Here is a 20,331-nt window from a genome sequence, read left to right on the forward strand (position 1 = left end):
AAAATAATAATAATAAAAAAAACAAGACAAAGCAGAAATGAGGTGTTCAATATTTTATTTTTGGTTGCACAAGTACGTAAAAATAAATGTCAAATAAAAATCACATGTTTAGCGTCGCTATAACTCCAAATGGAATAAAAAAAAAAAAAAACACACACACACACACACACACTATGAAGCTCGTTATTTAGGCTGATAAATATAAAAGTAGTCATCACTCACTATAAAATATTGCTTCTATGGTCTAAGCAGTTTAAAAACTTGAGGATAAGAGTCGTTACTGAGGTGAGTGGTTCTATCTGGGAGGTTATAGGTTGTAGGCCTGGCAGATATTCAGAGAATCTCTCAGCATTAGGTCACGCAAACGCCACAACGCATCCACCATGGTCGTGTGAGCTCCTTTGCTCTTCAGCCAGTGCGCCGGAAGCCGACTCTCCTGCTCTTTGGTCAGGTGAGCGTCGCGTCTTTGAGCTGTTAGGGAAAGAATTCGCTGCTTTATACAGTGCTTTGAAAACATATTCAAACCGTCACAGCCTCTCCACATTTTATGTCGTCACCACAGTCCTCAGAGTATTTCCCACAGATTTTGCTAGATCAACACAAACAAACACATATTCCGAGCTTTGGACTTCTCATGGAGCCCTGTTCAACCCATCGTCTGTAAATAGAAAGAGAATGGCACAATTGCAAACCTACTAAGACACGTCTGCCCACCTAAACACAGACAGGTAAGCCTTAATCGGACATCAGCTTATAAGGCCAACTCTAGAAGAGCTGAAGAGACCTTAAGCTCGGGTGGAAGGATTTGCTGGCATGGCTAAAGCTGTTAAATTGACACATATGGTCATTATGAAAATGGCAAAAAAAAAAAAAAAGGCCATTGTTACAATAAAGTAGGAAAGAATTTAAAGTTTGTGTCCACAGCATGGTTTCTGACTAACAGCTAGAAGAATATGCTCTGGTCAGACGAGACTATTTTTTTTAACTTTCTGGCTTACTTGCAGTTACTATGTGTCGTTGAAAACTAACATTGCACATCAACCTAAACACATCATCCCTACAACCTCACATAATTTCAGAAATATCAGTGTAATGATGCTTTTTTCACGAAGGAGAGAAAAGCTGCTTCGAGCTGATGGGAAATTAAATGGAGATAAATTCATGCCAATTTTTTTCAGGCTGCCACGTATTTGAGACTGGAGAAGTTTATTTTCCAGCAGGGCAATGACTCTTAACTTGGAGCCATTTTATTCTCTACAGACACCAAAACGCTTGCAGCTGGCGTTCCGAGTTAAAGGGGGCTCCACGAAGACCCAACACGGGGCCTCGAGACACAATCCGTGGTATTTACACAAACACATATGCACAGCCCTACAGAAAGCAGAAGGAAGAAGCACCTTTCAGCATTTGGTCCCACTTGCTTACAGTGTTCGACTCAGAATTTAATCCCTCTATGTACTTCAGGTAGGCCTCTGAGTGGAGAACCCGCTGGGTTTTTGGTGGTGGCGCAACAAACATCGGAGTGGTGGGCTGCAAATGAGATGGCTGGCCCTGTCCTGGGTACGGTGGAGGAGCATGCTGGCCTGGACTGAACATACCAGGCTTAAAGGAAATAGAAAAAAAAAAAAAACATATTTTCAAACAAAATTTAATTACAACATGGTTGCATCGCTAAATAGTTAACTCGCTTCTCTACTTTAGAATCATTGATAAAGAATAAAACTGGAAACGGGACCTGATTTCTACATGTTATAGAGCAGTTACAACATACCGTAATATTTTTTATATATATATATATATATATATATATATATATATATATATATATATATATATATATATATATATATATATATATATATATATATATCACCACATTTAATGTACACATTTACTAAAAACACCACTCACCTGTTGAATGAAGTTGCTCTGGCCAGAACTTCCTGCCATACCATTTATACCGGCTCCCATCGCACCTAATTTAAGACATAACTTACATTAGATTCCAGAAGGTCTGTGAGTAGGTTCTTATTTCGTTTTTTTTGCCTTATGTCAAGATTTACAACACATTTTTTAAATTGTTAGCTTTTAACATTAAATGTTAGTCGTCTGGTATAAGCTCTAGCATGCAATATGTCTATGAGTATGGATGTTGTGTGTTAGGTGCGTTAAGGGAGTGCGTTTGTGGTTGTTTGAGAGAAAGGAGCTCCATCGGCTCTGTGTGTCGCTCAGGCTCTGCTGCCTGTAAACCAGGTAAACCCCTCCAGCAGGAGAGACACGACCGCAAGTGACTGAGCAGGTGTGGCTAGGACAGTAGAGCCCTTACCCTGATGCGGCATGCCCGGATACCCCGGCATGCCGTGGAGGAGATGGTGAGGAGGCAGGTTAGGACCCCCTGCAGGGTGAGGTGGCATTGGGGCCACGCTCAGCAAACCCTCGTGGGGGCCCTGCATGGGCATGTAAGGTGGGCCGTAAGCTCCCATCATGCCTTTGGGAAGAGGGCGAGGAGAGCACAACACATTCATGCATAAGTTACATGCAGCTGACTCTAAAAACGACATGCACTACCGCTACCACACACGTTTGCCCTTTTCACACATGCACCTTCAGAACATCCGTTCATGTTTCAGGTAAGTAATAGTTGTTTGGTCATAACTACAGTAGGAAATAAACCTTTGTCCCCGATGTAAGAACGACAACCAAACGGAAGTGTGGCCACTTTTTGATCCAAGAACACAAAAACAGATTTGCTGAGCGCTTTTGATCATCTATGCAAGAAACATGGATCAGCTCCATTAAAGCCAATAGGAAGATAGGATTAAAAAAAAAAAAAACAGCCTCTTTCTGCAAACAAGTAGAGCTACATGATTATGAGATACTTTGAATTGTGACTGTAAGGTACGAAATTATTTAAAAACTTGAACACATGGAAAATCAGCCCCCCGTGATATTTCTAAGATTTAATATGGGCAAAAATTAATGCCATGTAGCAGAAACGTGGCTGTTTTTGTCCATATTGCATCTTAGAAATACCAACGAGTGCTGTTTTTTTTTCTTTTTTCCAGAACTAAGCAACTTTCCACTCGCCCATTTTTTCTACATTAAAAAACAAAGTTGTCTGAATACCTGGAAAAAACAAATTTCACCAGTGAATTTCTTCTTCGCTGATGGTACAGGCACACTGCACGATAACGCTAGGATTCATCAAGCTCAAATTGCACGAGAGCAGTTAAAGGACCAGGAGATATAATTTTCACACAAGCCCTGGCCATCAGAGTCCAGACCTTAACCCGAGAGATCCAAATCCAAACGACTGAGACTTTTATATTTTCCTTTTTTTTTGGACAGTCAGTGTAGCTGAAGCAGGAAGTAAACAGCCATTTAACATCAAGATGACCTTGGGTATTGTTTGAAAGCAATACCTCAGTTAAGAAAAGGCCTTCTTTTACTGTGGCTTTTCTTTTTTTAGAAATGTAACTTCTGCTGATGCATGCCGATTGTATTAAATCAAAAACCGTTTTCTTAAAAAGGTTCCTCCAAGCTAAAGCTGTTGTATTCTAGATGTAATGTTATAACTCTCTGGCAACTTTTGTCTACCCTGTGCTCACATCCTTTCTTTATTTAGGCATGGGAATGAACACAACCAGTGACCTACCAGCCAGACCCGAAAAAAAAAAAAAAAGAAAAGCTGTAAAACGACAACATTCAGCTTTCTTAGTGGCTCCACACGTCTCTTCCCCTTGACATTTAAACCAAATTGATTATTTCAAGCGGACTGAAGAATGTTCTGTCTCCTTGGGTCTACACAGCCAAAAACTAAAACATGCATACATGCATGAATGAGGAAACTGGTATTTTGCAATAAAGAAAAACTTCTGAGTCAAATGGCATCCAATTAGCAAAAACTGGTGATGCTGAAGATTCGGTGTGTGAAAGGGGCTGACAATGCAAATATCTGAAAATGAATGAATGTATATAAGATGTATATTAAATGAAAAAAAAAACAAAAGAAACAAAAAACGTATTAACAAGGCATTCATGGTTAAAAAGTAAATCATGCAGTCGCTGTCGTGCAAAAAAAATAAAAAAAATAAATAAATAAATAAATCACATATGAAGCTGGAGATGATGAAAATATCAAACATGTAACAGCAGCAAAAGAAGAAATGAAATGCACCCAGAATCAGGTTAAACGGGCCGAAAAACGTTAAAGGACGTTCAAGGTTTTCAAACAGTCCAGCCTCATTTTCCTGCCGCCTTGTTGTCAAACACTCGTGCTGTCTCTGAGAGGGGTTACCTGACACAGGTGTCATGGACTGGTTTATCATTCCCATAGTGCTAGGTGAAGGCACCACCCCCATCAGTGCCCCTACAGGGGTACCTGCTCTAGGGGAACCTTGCTTGAAGGGCCTGTCACGCTCCTGTTGCTCCACTATTCTAGCGGCGCGCTCTGAAACACACACACACAAAAAAAAAAATGGTTTCTGTGTTGATTTCTGCTAAAACAGAAACCCTGGTCGTCCTTTCAGGTCTTACTGGCTCACCTTCATATTCAGCTTTCTTAGTAGCTTCAAGGTTCCTCCACTCCGTGCCAACAAGACGACTCAGCTCCCCGAAAGAATAATCCGGGTGTCGAGCTTTGATGATGGCTCGCACTTCGCTGCTGAACAGGATATAGCCGCTCATGTTGATCTTTCTCTTGGCTCCTTCCTTCTTCGCCAAGCCTTTCACCTTAGGCGTTGTCTGATTGATAAATAAAAGAAAAACATCAAGTGCATTACAACATCAGCAGTAAAAACTTCAGATGGCAACGCGTGGCTCTGTTAGGTTAGGGTCTTTGGACGTGTAGGAATACCTGAGAAGGTGTGTAGGCCATAATGTCCATGTCACTGGTAAGAGAGGATTGCATCTGGGGCAGCGAAGGCGTCGTCGGAGTGTCTTCATCTTCGTCAATGTCCTCCATGTCTTCATCGCCGTCCTCCATGTCTGCCAGCTTCACCTCGAGCTCGTCTATCTTTTTGTCCAAAAAGGGTGAAGCTTCCTTTTGCGGCACTATCAGTTTCCTACAAACGACATGAAAAAAAAAAAAAAAAAAAAAAGAATAAAACCGTAGGGAACAAAACGCTCCATTAGGAAATCAAATAGTCCCATTTAGTTCCCAAACCTGAAGTAATAGACCTCATCCTCCACCACTTTGGAGGAGTACGAGAAGCGTTTCAGACCCTTGAATTTTTTCATTATCTTCTCCGTCTCAATGTAGCGGCACTCGCACAGCAGGACATCTTCCTCTGGATACTCGGTGGGTCTGTTGGACAGGTAGTCCTTAAAAGAGGACACTGTGCATTTGCCTGGAGAACAGACAGGAAGAGATAACACAGTTGAATAAAACTGGCTTTGAAGTTTACCTCCACTATTTGAGAGGATCGCATTTTTAGCACAGTAAAATGTGAAAAAATAAATAAATACAAAACTGGTTATTTTGAAAAAAGAAAAGAAAAAGCAAGTGCCGGTAAAAATGTGTGTAAGAAGTCGAGCAGTTCTGTAATCTAAGCAGCTGCTGAAGAGTCAGTAAACTAATCGTAAACTAATTATTACTGTATGTTGAAAAGGCAGGTGCAGAGTTCCTTCAGTTTCTTTCTCAGAATCCTATACGTTTTGGAAAAAACTAAGATTTCACAGTCTCCAGTCCTTTTTAAAGTGGAAAATTTGCTGATATTTGTAATGTGGTCAAGCTTTAAATCTATTTAACATACAGAAAACAGACTGTAAGGAAGGAAGAGATAAATGTAAGATATGATGACCACTGCAGGATGGATAGACTCATGGACAACTGCATGGCTGGATGGACAGATGGAAGTATGCGACAACTGGACAGGGAATCATTTTCATTTTCCAGACTTTTTAAGATCTGTCAAATACTCAAATGAAATTCCAAAAATGTTCGGGCTTTTCAAGATTATGCAAGAACTCTTTAAATGCCACCTTTTACCTTGGCCATACAGCTTGCTTTTTTCTTGTTTAAGATTTTTGTGCTAAGCAAAAAAAAAAAAGTAGCCACCCTCTTTGCTTTTATAAGGGCTCTTTTACACTGGAGTTGTTTGCTTCATTTTCAATGTACCAGACTTTGCCTCCTGGATAGTCTTATTTGAACTCTGGTGCAGACAAAACAAGGGGGATCTGGACCGCCTAAACATGTGGGTTTCGGGAAAGTGAACCTTGGTATGGTTTGCTTACAATGGGAACGTAAGCTTATGGCAAATAGTACAACATTAGATACCTGCGATGGATATTTGAACAAAATATCAGTAAAAGATTTCAGATATCCAGAATGGCCTACTTAAATCCAAAACAAACATTTTAGCCATCAAACCATCTCCATAACTAGAATGATCATTGAATTCGTAGAAGAAGAAACTCATTTAAGATATCTAAAATTATTATTGTTTGAAATTAAGGCCTTTCTTGATTAAATGATACGTCGACTTGCCATACCCAGCATCCACGGTAGCTTCTTGTGATAGCGCCTCAAGCGAGCAGCTGTGTTAACTGCATTGTCCGGATAGTTCTGAATTTTATAAGAAAGTTTGGGCAGTTTACCCAGCTGTTAAAACTGTCCAAACTCTCCACGGCACAGGGTTATACCCGTGTGCGTCAACTAAGACTATACATGTGTGAACAAAAGTTGAGGAAAGAAATTCCAGAAGCAATACCTATGACACAAGACATGGGCAGGGTTTCCTCTCTGTGACTCAGGAACACCTCCCTCTTGTAGAACATCTTTGTAGGTTCGTGCTCCGTCTCCTCAGGGTGAATGAAGATGGGTCCAAAGAAGAAGGCGGTTCCATTCTGTACCCACAGCTTCTCTAACCTACAGGGCAACCAGAGGAGCCGATAAGATTACGGTCAACCAATAACCGCATAATCCGGAAACAGGACCATCATCACTTTAGACCTTATTTCCTCATTAATTTCCTGTATGGTGCAGTTTGACCAACCTGGCAACCCGAGGCTTGGACAGACCATGTGACTGGATGTAAACAAAGTCTCCCACTTTAACCCACATTTTGTTGAAGCGTAGCTGCTCATAGTACTGGCAGCCTGGCTCGGTCGCACTCATCTCCATGGGGACATCTTCTCTCTCCTAAGTAAATTCACAAGCGCACACAGAAGAAGGTGTTTATACTTTCGCAGTGTTTTGTACTCAGAAATGACAACTCGTTAAGTCGCCCTGCGCCATGTCAGGAGCCGTGCAACCACCTTAAGAGTTAATTAATCCCCTGTAGGACATGGAAAATAATAAATGTTTCTGCTCAGCAACAATTCACGAGGGAACCAATTTTCCTTTTTGTAATTACTTGGACTACATGATTATACTTTATAATAAGATTCACTGCAGAGCTAGTGTTCCACTTTTGTAATGCTGAGATACAGTAAAATCCTGTTTTTTTAAGCCTGTTAAAAAAACTAATCTAATCTTGCTGCTGCTAATTAATATGTTTGTAAAAAAAAAATTAAAAAAAACATTAAACTTCCATGTAAAGTGTTTGACTCAGGAAAACACAACACCGCCCACCTTTTCTATGAAATTGCCAGTGCCTGCATATGACATGGCCAGTTTCTCCAGGTCAGGCTTGGCAAACATGGATGCTACACGCACGACAGGCAGGGGAACCTCTCGGGGGACGAGTTTCACAGGACAGTCCGGCATGGCCCAAACTTTGATCTTCTTGAAGGACTTGTACCTGGCGGCGTAGCGTGATTCGCACACATACACGTCCTCTGGTCTAAAGCCCTCGGGTTGCATCTTGAAATAATCCTAAACAAAGCAGAGGGTTGATGATATATAAAGAGTTTCTGCTTTTGAATCAAAAACTTTGTTGATTTTCGTTTCAAAGGAGATCTCACCTTCACAAAAATGACCATACATTTGCCAAGAACATTACTAATGGATACTTTGTTGTAGTAGTCGCTCTTGAAGACCTCTTTTTCCAGGAACTTGCGTGTGGCCACGTGAAAAGTTTCGGGTGGTCTGTAAAACCAGCAGCCGTCGAGCCACTTCCCACCTTCAGACACAGAAGCAAACAAAAAATTGATGCACACGTAAAGAAAGAATAAGGACAGACGCGGATGTAAACGAAGATCTCAATGTGTTACTTCACGACAGTAAATGAAAAAAAAAGGTAGAAAGTAAAAAAGTTTTACCCGATTCATCCTCCCACAAACGTTCGATGCAGACAATGTGAGGCTTCAGGTTTGGTTCTGATGGCTCCACGTAAACAAACTCGCCTACGTTGTACGTTCTGTTCTCAAAGCTGCAGTTCTGACTGTAAACGCGCTGTGACTCTGATTCCGACTGCCATGCCTCTTTCTGCAAGTCCTCTGCTTTCTTCTTCTCTGCAAATGAGCAACAGAAGGTTTTATTGTTGGAAACATCAGAATGGGACATTTTCGAAAAACGAAAAACTGCATTTCCCCCCCTCTATTCATTAGAGCCATCAAATGTAAGAACTCACACAATTTTCTACAAAGGCAACACCCAACAGTATCCTTGATACAAGTTTGCATTTTTTAAAAGTTTCTTAAAACTAGATACATTCTTGTAATTCCTCTATTTTCTGTTGGATTGAAAACCACTACCGTTATCAAAGAACCTGCAGGACATTTTGTCTCTTTAATGTGTTGCAGTTCGTTTCAAAAAGGGAAAAAAAACGACTGAATTTGCAGTTCAGACCTCAAAGAAAACCTGATTTGAGCATCTCTACTATTTTGAGACAACAGTTTACAAACCTTGTTTTTCCTCCTCCTCCATTTTCTGCTTATCCTCCTCAATCTCTTTAGGAATCTTCTCCCTCTTATCCTGCTCCACGTCGTTGTGCAGGTGCTTTAACGTGTAATTGAGAGCAGTGGAGAGTAAAATCTCTCCATTCTTGCATAGCTCGTCCCTGATCTTAATAAAAAACTGCTGAAGCTCAACGGCATCCTCAAACACCTCAGAGTCGGTCCTGTAAGGTGAAAAACAGCAGCTTTTACAGCAGGATACAGTTTACAGAATTACTGCAAAGCAAGAAAAAAAAATTATAGCTCACAGCAGTAAGATACATTAAACAAATAATCAGATGTTGACCTATTTGAAAAAAAATAAAATGTAAAAGCTGCGTTTTCTAACTTTGGTTTAAAAATCCAAGGAAGTGTGGTGATTTTAATGTAAAAATGAATCTATATTTCCAACTAAAATGCTTATAATAAAGTAAATAAAGATATTAATAACATTTTACTAAGATGTTTACAAAAACAATCAAAGCAACAACAGAACAAATGTTTTAAATTGTAATTAAAGTGGTTCATATCAGAGTAAATGTCGACGCTTGACCCAATTACAAGCACGTCTGCACCAAACATGTTTTACTTAAACCACAAAGCACACGTACAGCAGCTGTACGTGCGCTTTGTAGTAGTTGCAGTACTATAAAGAGTTGATTCGTGTATTTTTGTAAAAACTCTAAACATTTATTTGAAAAAGAAAAAAGAAAAACACAATACCGGATTATTCGGACCACAAGGCGCAGCGTGAATTAATGGGTCTATGTGTGTCTTTGTCCACACATAAGCCGCACCGGATTGTAAAGTGCATCAACTATTCTTCCCAAGTGTGTAATATCATTCCTCCCCTCCGCATACACACATAATATCTGAGAGGGAGAGCGATCCGTCTCTGCCCGGAGGACAGAGTAGTTGGACGACACTGCTCTGTTTCTGACATAAGGTTAAAGTAAACGTAACATTTATAATGAATTAACTTACTTGGTTTATTGCTGCTAGCACATACTCTGGGCGTGAACTGCCTGACATGAACCGACTTCTAGTTTAGACATTACAGTCAGGCAGTCTGTAGACAGCTCAGGGGTCTGATCAGGCAGTGACACAGTGTACCGTAACACTCTGAATATCCACTGAGCGGAGCGGCTTCGTTGCTAACCATCGTACTTACACATTTTTACAGATTTTTGAGCGCATCATACCACATAAAAATCGGTCAGCAAGAACAACGGTAATCATATATAAGGCCCACCGGATTTTAAAATGCACCATCAATTTTTGAGTTTTAAGTGCGCCTTATAGTCCGAAAAATACGGTATCTATTAATCAATTTTATTCAAATAACCTGAAGTCTCAAATTTTGTAAAACATTTTTGGAGTTTTTCCATTTTGTTCTCTCAACTTAAACTCAAATAATAAAAACAGAAACAAGATCTATGGGGCGAATAAAACTGGATGTAAAAAAACAACAACAACAAAAAAAAAAAACAATAAAATGGATTTCAGAGGGGCAAGTTCAAATACCTGTTCAGCCTTCTTGCCTTCTCCAACACCTCGAACACGTGCTCCTGGAAGACGTCCAGTCTCCGATAAAGACCCCGCTCCACGTTCATCCTGATGATGTCGAAGTTGAGCGCTGGCGTCTCCGGGGCGTTCGGATCTACGGCGGACACCTCAGCCAGCGAGTCGCTGTAACACCGGCCCTCTTCGTCCTGGTGGCCCATCAGCGACACGAACAGATTCCGGATCAGCTCTCGCACCAGAGGCCCCACGGCAGGGGGGCCGGAGTCGTCGCCCCGCTCCTGCTGCTTCCGCGTCTCCAGCAGCACCCGGTGCAACACCAGGGCGTCCCGGTAGATCAGCGACTCCGGCTCGTTGTAGATGCAGGCGTTGTTGAACATGAGAGCAAAATCCTCGAACAGAGCCTCCACATCCTGGTAGCGGCCTGTCACCATGTGGCTCCGGATGCGCTCCATGTCGATGGGCCTCTTGATCGTCGCGTAGTAGTCGGGCAACTCGGAGCGAGACGGCAGCCGGAGGAAGATCGTGCTCAGGCGGCGGCCGCGGCGGTCGGTGAAGTTACGCACGGCGTCGTAGAGCTCGTTCAATTTCTGCTGGAGAGGGGTGAGGTATTTGGACTTCTTTGGAGAAACGCCACTTTTTCCTAGGACAAAAAAAATAAATTCAACTGTATTAGAATCGTGATGAAGAATTATAAAAACACATACAGACTAAGAAAAGTCAGGAAAAGTGATATGAAAACTCCCACAAACAGACCAGTCAAGATATGTAAAAAGCCCTTAAACAACTTCCTCTTTGTTGCAGCGGCACTATCACACCGTAAAAAAAAAAAAAAAAAATATTTTTTTATTTGAGTATATTTATTCAGTGGAGAAAAACTATGTTTAAAAATATTTTTTAATTGCTGGTGCCAACATGAACGGTTTACAGATGTTAGAGCTTTCACAGAGAAACAGCTGGGACCGTTTTTACTTAAAATATCTCTATATATTCTGCAGATTCCTGTCTTCTCTTCCCCTCACCCCAGTTTTCCTGAACAGTTTAGATCTGGACGCTATGATGACGGTGGCAGAGGGCGGATTTGATGTCTGGTAAACCATTCTGGATTTATTTGGCCAAATGTTTTGAATCGTTATCATGTTTAAAAGGACCTAAAGACGACTCATGTTTAGTTTAATGGCAAAAACCCAAGATTGTTATTAATGTCCTGGTATTTTAAAGAGTTCATTGAATCAAGTTCTCTAACAAGGGTCCCAAGGATTTAGAGGAGAGTTTCTCCACCAGGCTTAAAAGAGGGAAGTTATACTTTGTTTCACGGCAAACCATCCTGGAGTTTACTTCTGACTAGGGGTTGTGCAATAAATCGATTTTATTGATTATTTAAAATTGCTACTCCTGAAGACTTAATTTAGCAAAATCAAGATTTTTTTTTTTTTTTTGCCAATGCACTCTCCTGGGCTTCCATGAAACTTTGCACTAAATCAGTCCTGAAAGAGGAAATTGTTTTGGTAATAGCATGCGATCATGAACATATGTTTAGGAAATTATATTGTCAAAATACTCCAAAGAGGAAAACTTTTTCTGTGAGGCACTTGTATTTATTCATTTACTTATTTTTAGGTTGGTGTGAAGTTACATAAGTGAAGTAAGGCCTGTTCTTAGATGTGTAATCCAACTAACAGCAAACATTTTGTGTTATATTTTCATCATTTACTACGGCGGGGCCTGCCATCTTGTTTTATGAGCACCTTTTAAAGCTCCTAATAGGGTTGCACTTGGAATTCAGGTCAACTCCCAGATGAGACTATTGAAACAAATGTACGTTTTCAGTAATAATAAAATTGTTGTTTAACAGGAAGGTACTTTAAGTGCAATTAGAGGGAGAATGGGTATGAAAATAAGTTTTACTTCTTCATACCCCTTTTCAGACAACTTTCTTTAATCATTAATCAATGTCAAATATCAGGGTAAATATACCTGATATATTTTATTTAGAGGAAAATTTTGTTTATTTCTATTTATGTTCAAATTATATAACTGAATTGGAACAGAAATTTTAATTTAATGTTTATCAATTACTTTTTTATGTGGAACTTGGTAGAATTTCTTAAATTGATTATTTTTTTGTATTATTATTATTTATTAATTTCTGAAATTTATTTAATATTTGTTAAATGTGGTAAATTTGTAAATTGTCTGAAATAAATTCCTTCATCATCATAATTTGTTTTTATGAAAGAAAAGGGGAAGAAAATCGATTAATCAAATTCGGTAAAAGAAACCCCAACAACAATCAGATTTTATTTTTAAGCCATATCACCCAGACCTACTTCTGACTACCAAACACCCTTTCAGTTCAAGTGAATTACTAATTAGAAGTTACATTTAAAGGGATTGTTGGGACACTCAATAGGGTAACAAAATAATTTCAGTGATAATGTTTTTTTCCCACAAAACAAATGTTCTTGGACTTTTTTTTTTTTAAACGTTATAAAAAGACATTTCACCAGTTCTTTACAGCCAACAATTTTTTTCAGAATCTCTGCACAATGTCAAACAAGACAAACTGAAAATTAAAAAAAAGGAGACCAAGAGCTCTTGGTCTAGGAAGTTCTAGTAGGTAGAGAATTATCTGGGCGGATTCACTGACTAAAGTAAGCAGCCCAAACTGCTGACTAAGCGTCAACCAGCTGGCCTCCATTTTCAGACTTGTCATTTTATTGACTAAAGCCAATCACATTTTAAACAGAAGACTAAACAATGTCTTCTACCCCCGGAATGTGTGAATGCTGCAAGCAAATACAGTAACTCTTAACAGCTCTAATTCGATGCAGAAGACTAAAGAGAAAAAAAATATATTTTCAATGAAAACGTTTTTAAAGCTGATTTTGTATCTGTAAAATATATTGAGGGGTATCCATGTAGTTCATTTGATTTAAGGACACCCAGTCCCCAGTGGGTCAACTAAAACATGCCGAACGCCGACAGCACCTACTTAATTTTAATTTAGGTGATCCCACGTCCTCCTCCTCCGGTGGCGGGCCCAACTCCTTCCGCTTATCTTTTAGTATCTTCTCCAAAACGTCTGCATCGTTATACACCTGCATAAAACCAATGAGTAGTACGTCAGATAAAAAAAAATAAAAGTCTGCGGAGATGTAGAAAAAATAAAGCTTTATGTTTTAGAACAGGAGCAGCGCCGCAGACCTGAGACCCCTCCTCGTTATAATGCCGAGCATTACGAAACATCAGCTTCATGTCCTCCATCAGCTCCTCCTCGGTGGCGTAGCGTTCGATTTTAATCTTGTGCTCGATGGTTTTCAGGTCCATCGGTTCCAGGATGACGTTGTAGTAGTCGGGGTAGTCCTTCTTGGACGGTTTGACCATGAAAAGATCGCACAGGCGTCTGTTGGTGGCGGCCTCCCTGGCGTCGCTCACTGCCGCGTACAACGCCTTCATGCGGTTCTTTTTGACGTTTTTCTTGTGGCTGGGGAAAAAAAAAATACACAAAAGAGTAAGAATCCGCAGGGATGCGCACACAACTCGCATAACGATTATGATCCTACAACCTTTTCCTCTTCACGCTCCCTGCGTCCGACGACAAAATGCTGTCTCCGTCTTCCTCGTCTTTCCTTAGAAGCTCCCTCTTCTTCGCCTGAACACACAGAAACGCGACGTGAAGCTAATCCAATCAACACCTTTTGTCTATTTCAGCCCGGCGACCCGTTTCAGGACAAACCATCACCTGCATGATCTGCTGTAGCCTGAAGGCCCGCTTGTATATGCTGGAGTTGGGCATGTTGTAGCGCTTCGCATTCTCAAACATCAAATTGAGCTCGGCATCCATCTGCTCCACGCTTTCGTACTCGCCGTTCTTCATCTTTGCCCTGGAGAGCAAACGGAGAACTTTGCTTTTGACATGGAAGCGTCCCGTGGGACAATCGTTTAGGGGGGACAAGGTCCATCTTGAGCCGTGAAAAAACCTTATTTGTTGCAGCGAGATGGGCTGTTTTATCTGCTGATAGTAGTCGGGATACTCCCGGCGGGACGGCAGCTGCTGGAACGGTTCGGAGAAGACCTGTCCCTGGTTGTTCCTGGCGCCCCTCACGGCTTCGTACAGCTGGAAGATCGGGTTGCTCATCTCCATGCTTGAACTCTGGCTCTCCGCTTCCGATTCTCCCTCATCATAGCACACAGAGCCTGCGAGCATTTATGGCTTGAACTGGTATTTCTGTAACATGCTATTATTTCTCTTTAGCAAAATGAATCAGTGAAATTTACCTGAAAGCACAGGGTCGTCTTCGCTCTCCGAACCGTACTGAAGAGCAACGCTGACACCGGAAAAACGATCGGTTTGTCCTGATTTGCGGTTTCTGCAGGATTAAAAAAACATATATTTAAAAAAAGAAAATTTTGCTGGGAATAATTTGGTGATTTCCAGAATACGGTAAAGTCGCGCGACTTTTTAAATACCTAATGCGAATGCTAGATTTAGTAGGCTCTGCGTGTTCGAGTTCAGTCTTGCGTTGGATGAAGACCTTTTTTATGGAGTTGGCATCCTGGAAAATGGGAGAGCAGCATTAGGCTGTTTGACGCACAAGAAAAAAAATATCTAAAAACAGAAAAGAAAACACTCTACCTTGAAAACCTGAGATCCTGGTTCATTGTAGGTTTTGGCATTTTTGGTCATCAGGTCAACGTCCTTGGCCATAGCATTGACACTTTTATAGTAGCCAATCTGTTGACATAAAATAAAACGGTGCCAGTTACGAAGCTGCAAAAATTGGGAAATAACTTTTTTGGCTGCAGACCATTGCGCAACAGGAAAATAAAAAGGAGCAAACTGGTTACCTGTATCCTCTGAGCAATCGTTCTGAGATCGATTGGCTCTTTTATAATAGCATAGTAGTCTGGGTATTGCTGTAAAGGGCGAGGTGAAATGAAAACAAATGAAATAAGTCAGTATTACCAGAAACAAATGGAATAAGGGCCCATACTTTGGGGCTTTAATTAAGAATCAAGTCTACTCAGCTGAATAAAAACTGCTTAATGTGTCAGCCCATGCATGTTATGCTGCTATTGGACATACTGAAGACTCACCACTTTGGAAGGCAGTTTTTGGAACAGTTCACTGACGAGGTGGCCTGAGGGGTCGGTGTGTGACACTATAGCCTCCAAGAGTTGCTCCAGCACTTCTTTCAGATTGCTGCCTGATGCCTTAAACACAAATATGCAAGTTCAAGGTAGGGCTGAACGATTTTGGAAAATCTAATTGCGATTTTTTTTCTTAATATTGCGATTTAATGCGATTTTTTTCCAGTTTAATTTATCATGTCTTTTTAAACATATACAAACAACAAATCATTTTGTTTCCTCGCTGTGCAGATTAGTTGCTAAAAGACCCGCAGCATCTAAACACAGAGCAGAAATGATTGCGTTCTGCCTACGATATATTTCAACCAAAATTGCAATTTTGACTTTTCTCTGCGTTAACCACAAGCAACAAAAATGGCCTCTAAAAAAAGACATTTGTAAACAAGGACTATTTAAAACAAGAACTTTTAATGTTTCTATTAATCAGAATATTATTCAAGAGAACAGCTTTTAGTTGATTTGGACATCAATCCTTGTTGAACATAAAGTGCAACCAACAAGCAAGTCAATGTATTAAACTGATTGACCTGTACTTAATGCTATGTATGATTATATAAACTCTAAAACAAGTAATAAAATTAAATTATCTCACTGCTGCAACTGTCTTCCCTTCCATGTGGAGGCAAACCCACTTTAAACATTTTACCGACACCTAAAGGACGTGTCTAATTCCCTAATTGTTACATAGGCAAAAATTGCAGACTCTGTGATTTGGAAATTGCATTTTTTTAAATCGCGATTATATTGAAAATGCGATTAATTGTTCAGCCCTAGTTCAAGGTTTAAAAATGCAAATAATGCATTTCTATCCCCGTCTTTGTCTTTCACACAGGCCACTGTGTCCCAATCACATAAATATAAGCAACTTGTATCACAAACACCTACCTCGTATTCATTTGACATCCCTGGATTGGCCATCATGTCGTCACCTTCTTCATCTTCCTCGTCCCCGTCGCCCGGCTGCACAAACTCATTCCTCGTTTGCAAGTACACTTCCCACAGCTTGCACGCCGCCTGATACTCCTCGCTGTCGCTCTGATTCAACACAAACATAAGGCGGGACATCAGATGTGCGGCAACACTAGTCACGCTTAAAATGAGAGATTAACCAGAGATCAACTGTCAAAATTGTTTTTCACACGCTGCGTTTACTGGCGAGCTCCCACGCACGCCAATACTGGGAGTGTGGCACGGTAGCTGCTCAGCCACTGACCAGAAGCCACCGCAGAGGGTTGATGAAAACTGCCCAGCACATCAACAAATGGTAAAAGAGTCCTCTCCCTTTTTTGGATTATGTTGCCAGCTCCCAGTTACTCAGGAAAATATCCTCTGACTCCTCTTATCCTGGACAGTATCCCTTAAACCTCCCTCCCTGCCTCCTTCTGCCAGGTAGTACAGCTCTACTAAATATATAACAAGACCAGAGGCTTCACCAGGAACAGATAAATGCCTGCTGACATGAGAATTTATCTTATTTCATGTCTTTTATTTATAGAATGGTCTATTTATAAAGGTAAAATAGCTGTACACCACAGCCTGTCTGCTAAGTTCTTTATACATTTGTTATATTTAACAGTTAAGGCTATTCTACTTCATGCTTTTCGACTACACACCAGATATTTCCCTCCTATTAACTATTGGTCACAGAGCCGGGTGATGATAATTCATGCCGCATGTAACCACGTCTGTGGCCACACTAAGCTTTCCTTTTACATTCCTATCCATAGCTACGTCCCTCAACCCAAAATGCTGTTTCCTCTTTTCCCAAAAAGCCTATCGAATTTAAATTGCCTCTATAGGATAAAGCACATTTTGTTGACAAAATGAACGTTGCCAGTCTAAGTTCGGATGTACCAGTAAAGCTGGGGTTGATGCAAAGCAGAGGAGTTTGACATAGTCTTCGTCTGAAATGTAATTCCTTCTAAACATTTAACGAAAATTAAAAACTAAATGAATGCTCCCATCCACAGCAAATGCTGTTTACTGACTATGTAGCAGCACGGGTCCCTGGTTCAGATTTACTGCTAACAAGAACCAGAAGCCAAATCTACCTTGTAGAAATTTCTGGCATTTTTAAACATGAGCTGAAAATCGGCAGTGAGCTGCTCCACTTCGCTGTATTCCTCCGACTTCAGTTTGTACTGGATTTTTGTCATATCAATTGGCTGGGAGACTACTTCATAATAATCAGGCTGATTCCTGGAAAAGACAAAAAGAAAATCAGCTGTTAGCATATTTTTTCCATTACATTGTGTTTAATACCTTCTTATCTATTGACTTGCAACATAAAAAAACACACATTGTGTAAGTGGCGTAAAATGTTCCTTATTGTCTCTCACTACATTTAAGAGACTATAAGGAACTCACAATCGTATTAAAAATGTTATATAAATATTAGGTATGTCTACTTATATTTCAAGCTTTCTCTTATGTTATAATAGGACAGTTGGACCAGAAAGTATTGGAATTATTCCTGTTTTGAGTAAAGTCAGAACTGGGACATCCTGTTTTATTGCTTTATTCTCTAAATGTTTTAAATGCTATTTAAAATATTCCCAATCCTCAGACTGTTTTTCTCTCGTTAATTGAGAGGGGACAGTCTTTCAGTGTTAGAATATATGGTTCTAAATATGTTGCTATTAATGAGACTGTGACCGGTGCTTTTGGCTTAATCACTTATTTGGTATTAACAATACTGGATGTGCAATGCCCTCCAAAACAGTTTGTTTTTGCTAATGCAGGTCAAAGTTTCAAGAAACCTGGTTGATAACCTAAGGGAAACATATCAAGTTATCATGTTGTTTTTTTCCATTCCTGCAAGCAACATAGCCAAGGCACAATGTAGAAGTTTTGGTTTGAAAAAATTGTGTCTAATCCACTTAAAGGTGGGTAGATTTTATTTTCAACCAACCAAAAAGTCTGCTACTTATTTCTGTTAAGTGTCTACATACTGAAAAATATCTACAAACGTCCTACATAAGCACATAAAATCAAGTTATTCTTTTTTTTGTTTTTAGTCAGAACTTTTTTATGGTAAATCCAGCTACATAATTACTTAGAGTTGGACGATATAGAAAATAAGCAGACACAGAAATCATATTGATCGATAGCGATAATTATCAAAAAATACAGAACCTACATTATATAAGTGCAGCCCTGGCCATTTTATGCTGTTGCTTAATTACCTATTTTTAAACAAATGAATTCAAACACAACCCTTTACTCCACCAACTTTTTACAAAAACTGTAAATCTTAAAAAACAGAAGAAAAAAATAATCCGCGCTCTCTGAACTCTGAAGTTTGGGGAAGGAGCTTTTCTGTGTCTGCGTTGGTAATTGGTTGGGAGGATGTAAGGACTGTAATATTAACCTACATTATGGGCTGGAATGCACAGTTGTTTTACTGAACTTTTTATTGACCCCTTTTTTTATATATATCAAACCACACGTCTATCAATCCACATATATTGTTATTGAATTATCACCCAGCCCTACAATTACTCCAGAATGCCAACTTTTCAAACAATGCAAATGTCTTAATTTTTTAGCATAAATACCAAACGACGTAGTTTGTATCATTTAAATTTTAAATGGCCTTTCAGACGACATCATTTAGTTTTGGCACATTGAAAAATGCCACTAACATACATTAATATTCTGTTTGTCAGGACTCGGGACGGTACTTTATTTAACCCTGTCATTTTGTAAGTATGACCTAAAAAGGGGCTACACAGCTCATCAAGGTACATTTTCATGAGCAGCTCAGATCAGAGCAAGTTCACAGTAACAGGCTCTGTTCGTCTGCGATGACTCCAAAAACATTACCTCCTCTTTGGTACCCTAAGGAACACTTCACAAAGTTGCCTCCCTTGGCTATCTTTGTAGTCTTTAACAGCATTGAACAGCTCGTGGCAGACAGCGATCTAGAGGACAAGAGGAAGCAAATCAGGCCGTTAGGACCGTTACAGATCCTGACGATGAAACTAAACCCGTCGGATCTATAAAAAAATAAAATTAAAATAAAAAAACGCACTCACCGTATCAACAGGGGGGACATTGGTGATCTTCCTTCTTTTCCTGCCGCTTCCAGGAGTTGAGGAAGAGGCATCTTCGGGATCTGCCCCTCCGCTGACACTGCTGCAGGGAGAGGTGGCTCGTCTCCTCTTGGAGTTCGCTGACATCGCCGACTGCTTTAACAATAGAACCAGCCCGCTAGCTAAAAGGCAACAACACCAATAGGGATAAACAGGGGAAACAGCCGTTTAACGCTGGCGAAATCAGTTCAAGACGGAGACCGTCAGTTGTTAACGCCCCCCCCCGCAACAATAAGCTACAACTCAACGGGTTACCACGGCTAGAATGAAACAAAGCGATCTGACGAGCGGCTACTAGCATCCCGTTCTAGTTGACTTGCGCCTTTCGTGAAAAAAATGAATGTTAAAGTTCCACAACAGATCAAGAGATACGGACGACATGCAGAAAATGTGACGTTTCAGACACATATCTTACCGACTTTCGGCAAATCTTACTTTAGTTCCCTGAGCAAAGAAAAATAAGACAGTCAAAGCTAGCTGGGTTGCTAGCTTTGAAAACTCCTGCCCGGAAGTTGGAAATGTAACGTATTTGTCAGTGGGAAGCGCTGCCCCCTCGAGTCTAGAGGTGGTATTGCACGCATAAGATTAGGATTTCCCTGTTAATGTCCGTACGATATATATATATATATATATAATTATATAATTATAATAATTATAATATATATATATAATTTAATTATATAATATATATATATATATATATATATATATATATATATATATATATATATATATATATATATAC

The 20,331-nt window shown here is 40.0% G+C and overlaps 1 protein-coding gene across 1 annotated transcript; it reads right to left on the bottom strand.

The window, feature by feature from the left end:
• Window positions 1-36: 36 nt before the first annotated feature.
• On the bottom strand, window positions 37-20,126 carry pbrm1l (polybromo 1, like). The gene is made up of 30 exons (XM_021321573.2): window positions 20,002-20,126; window positions 19,530-19,708; window positions 19,318-19,415; window positions 17,544-17,691; window positions 16,378-16,527; window positions 15,439-15,555; window positions 15,190-15,258; window positions 14,978-15,076; window positions 14,812-14,897; window positions 14,620-14,711; window positions 14,322-14,538; window positions 14,084-14,225; window positions 13,908-13,993; window positions 13,546-13,825; window positions 13,334-13,439; window positions 10,342-10,981; window positions 8,788-9,002; window positions 8,203-8,394; window positions 7,906-8,063; window positions 7,574-7,816; window positions 6,996-7,141; window positions 6,711-6,868; window positions 5,165-5,348; window positions 4,856-5,063; window positions 4,545-4,743; window positions 4,298-4,450; window positions 2,327-2,488; window positions 1,912-1,976; window positions 1,398-1,602; window positions 37-471 (listed from the first exon to the last, which is right to left on the bottom strand). The coding sequence occupies exons 2-30, from the start codon at window positions 19,671-19,673 to the stop codon at window positions 308-310; spliced, it is 4,926 nt and encodes a 1,641-aa protein (XP_021177248.2). The 5' UTR covers window positions 19,674-19,708; window positions 20,002-20,126; the 3' UTR covers window positions 37-307.
• Between the last annotated feature and the right edge of the window lie 205 nt (window positions 20,127-20,331).

Source organism: Fundulus heteroclitus, chromosome 20 (genome assembly GCF_011125445.2).
Source record: "Fundulus heteroclitus isolate FHET01 chromosome 20, MU-UCD_Fhet_4.1, whole genome shotgun sequence".
Lineage (NCBI taxonomy): Eukaryota > Metazoa > Chordata > Actinopteri > Cyprinodontiformes > Fundulidae > Fundulus > Fundulus heteroclitus.

Bases quoted from the DNA above. Each gene is read 5' to 3' on its own strand.
- pbrm1l (XM_021321573.2), bottom strand. From the start codon at position 19,673: ATGTCAGCGAACTCCAAGAGGAGACGAGCCACCTCTCCCTGCAGCAGT. The intron at 15,259-15,438 runs GTGAGTCTTCAG...CGCCCTTTACAG, and splicing joins AAAAACTGCCTTCCAAAGTG to CAATACCCAGACTACTATGC. The intron at 13,994-14,083 runs GTGATGGTTTGT...CTGTGTGTTCAG, and splicing joins GGCTACAGCAGATCATGCAG to GCGAAGAAGAGGGAGCTTCT.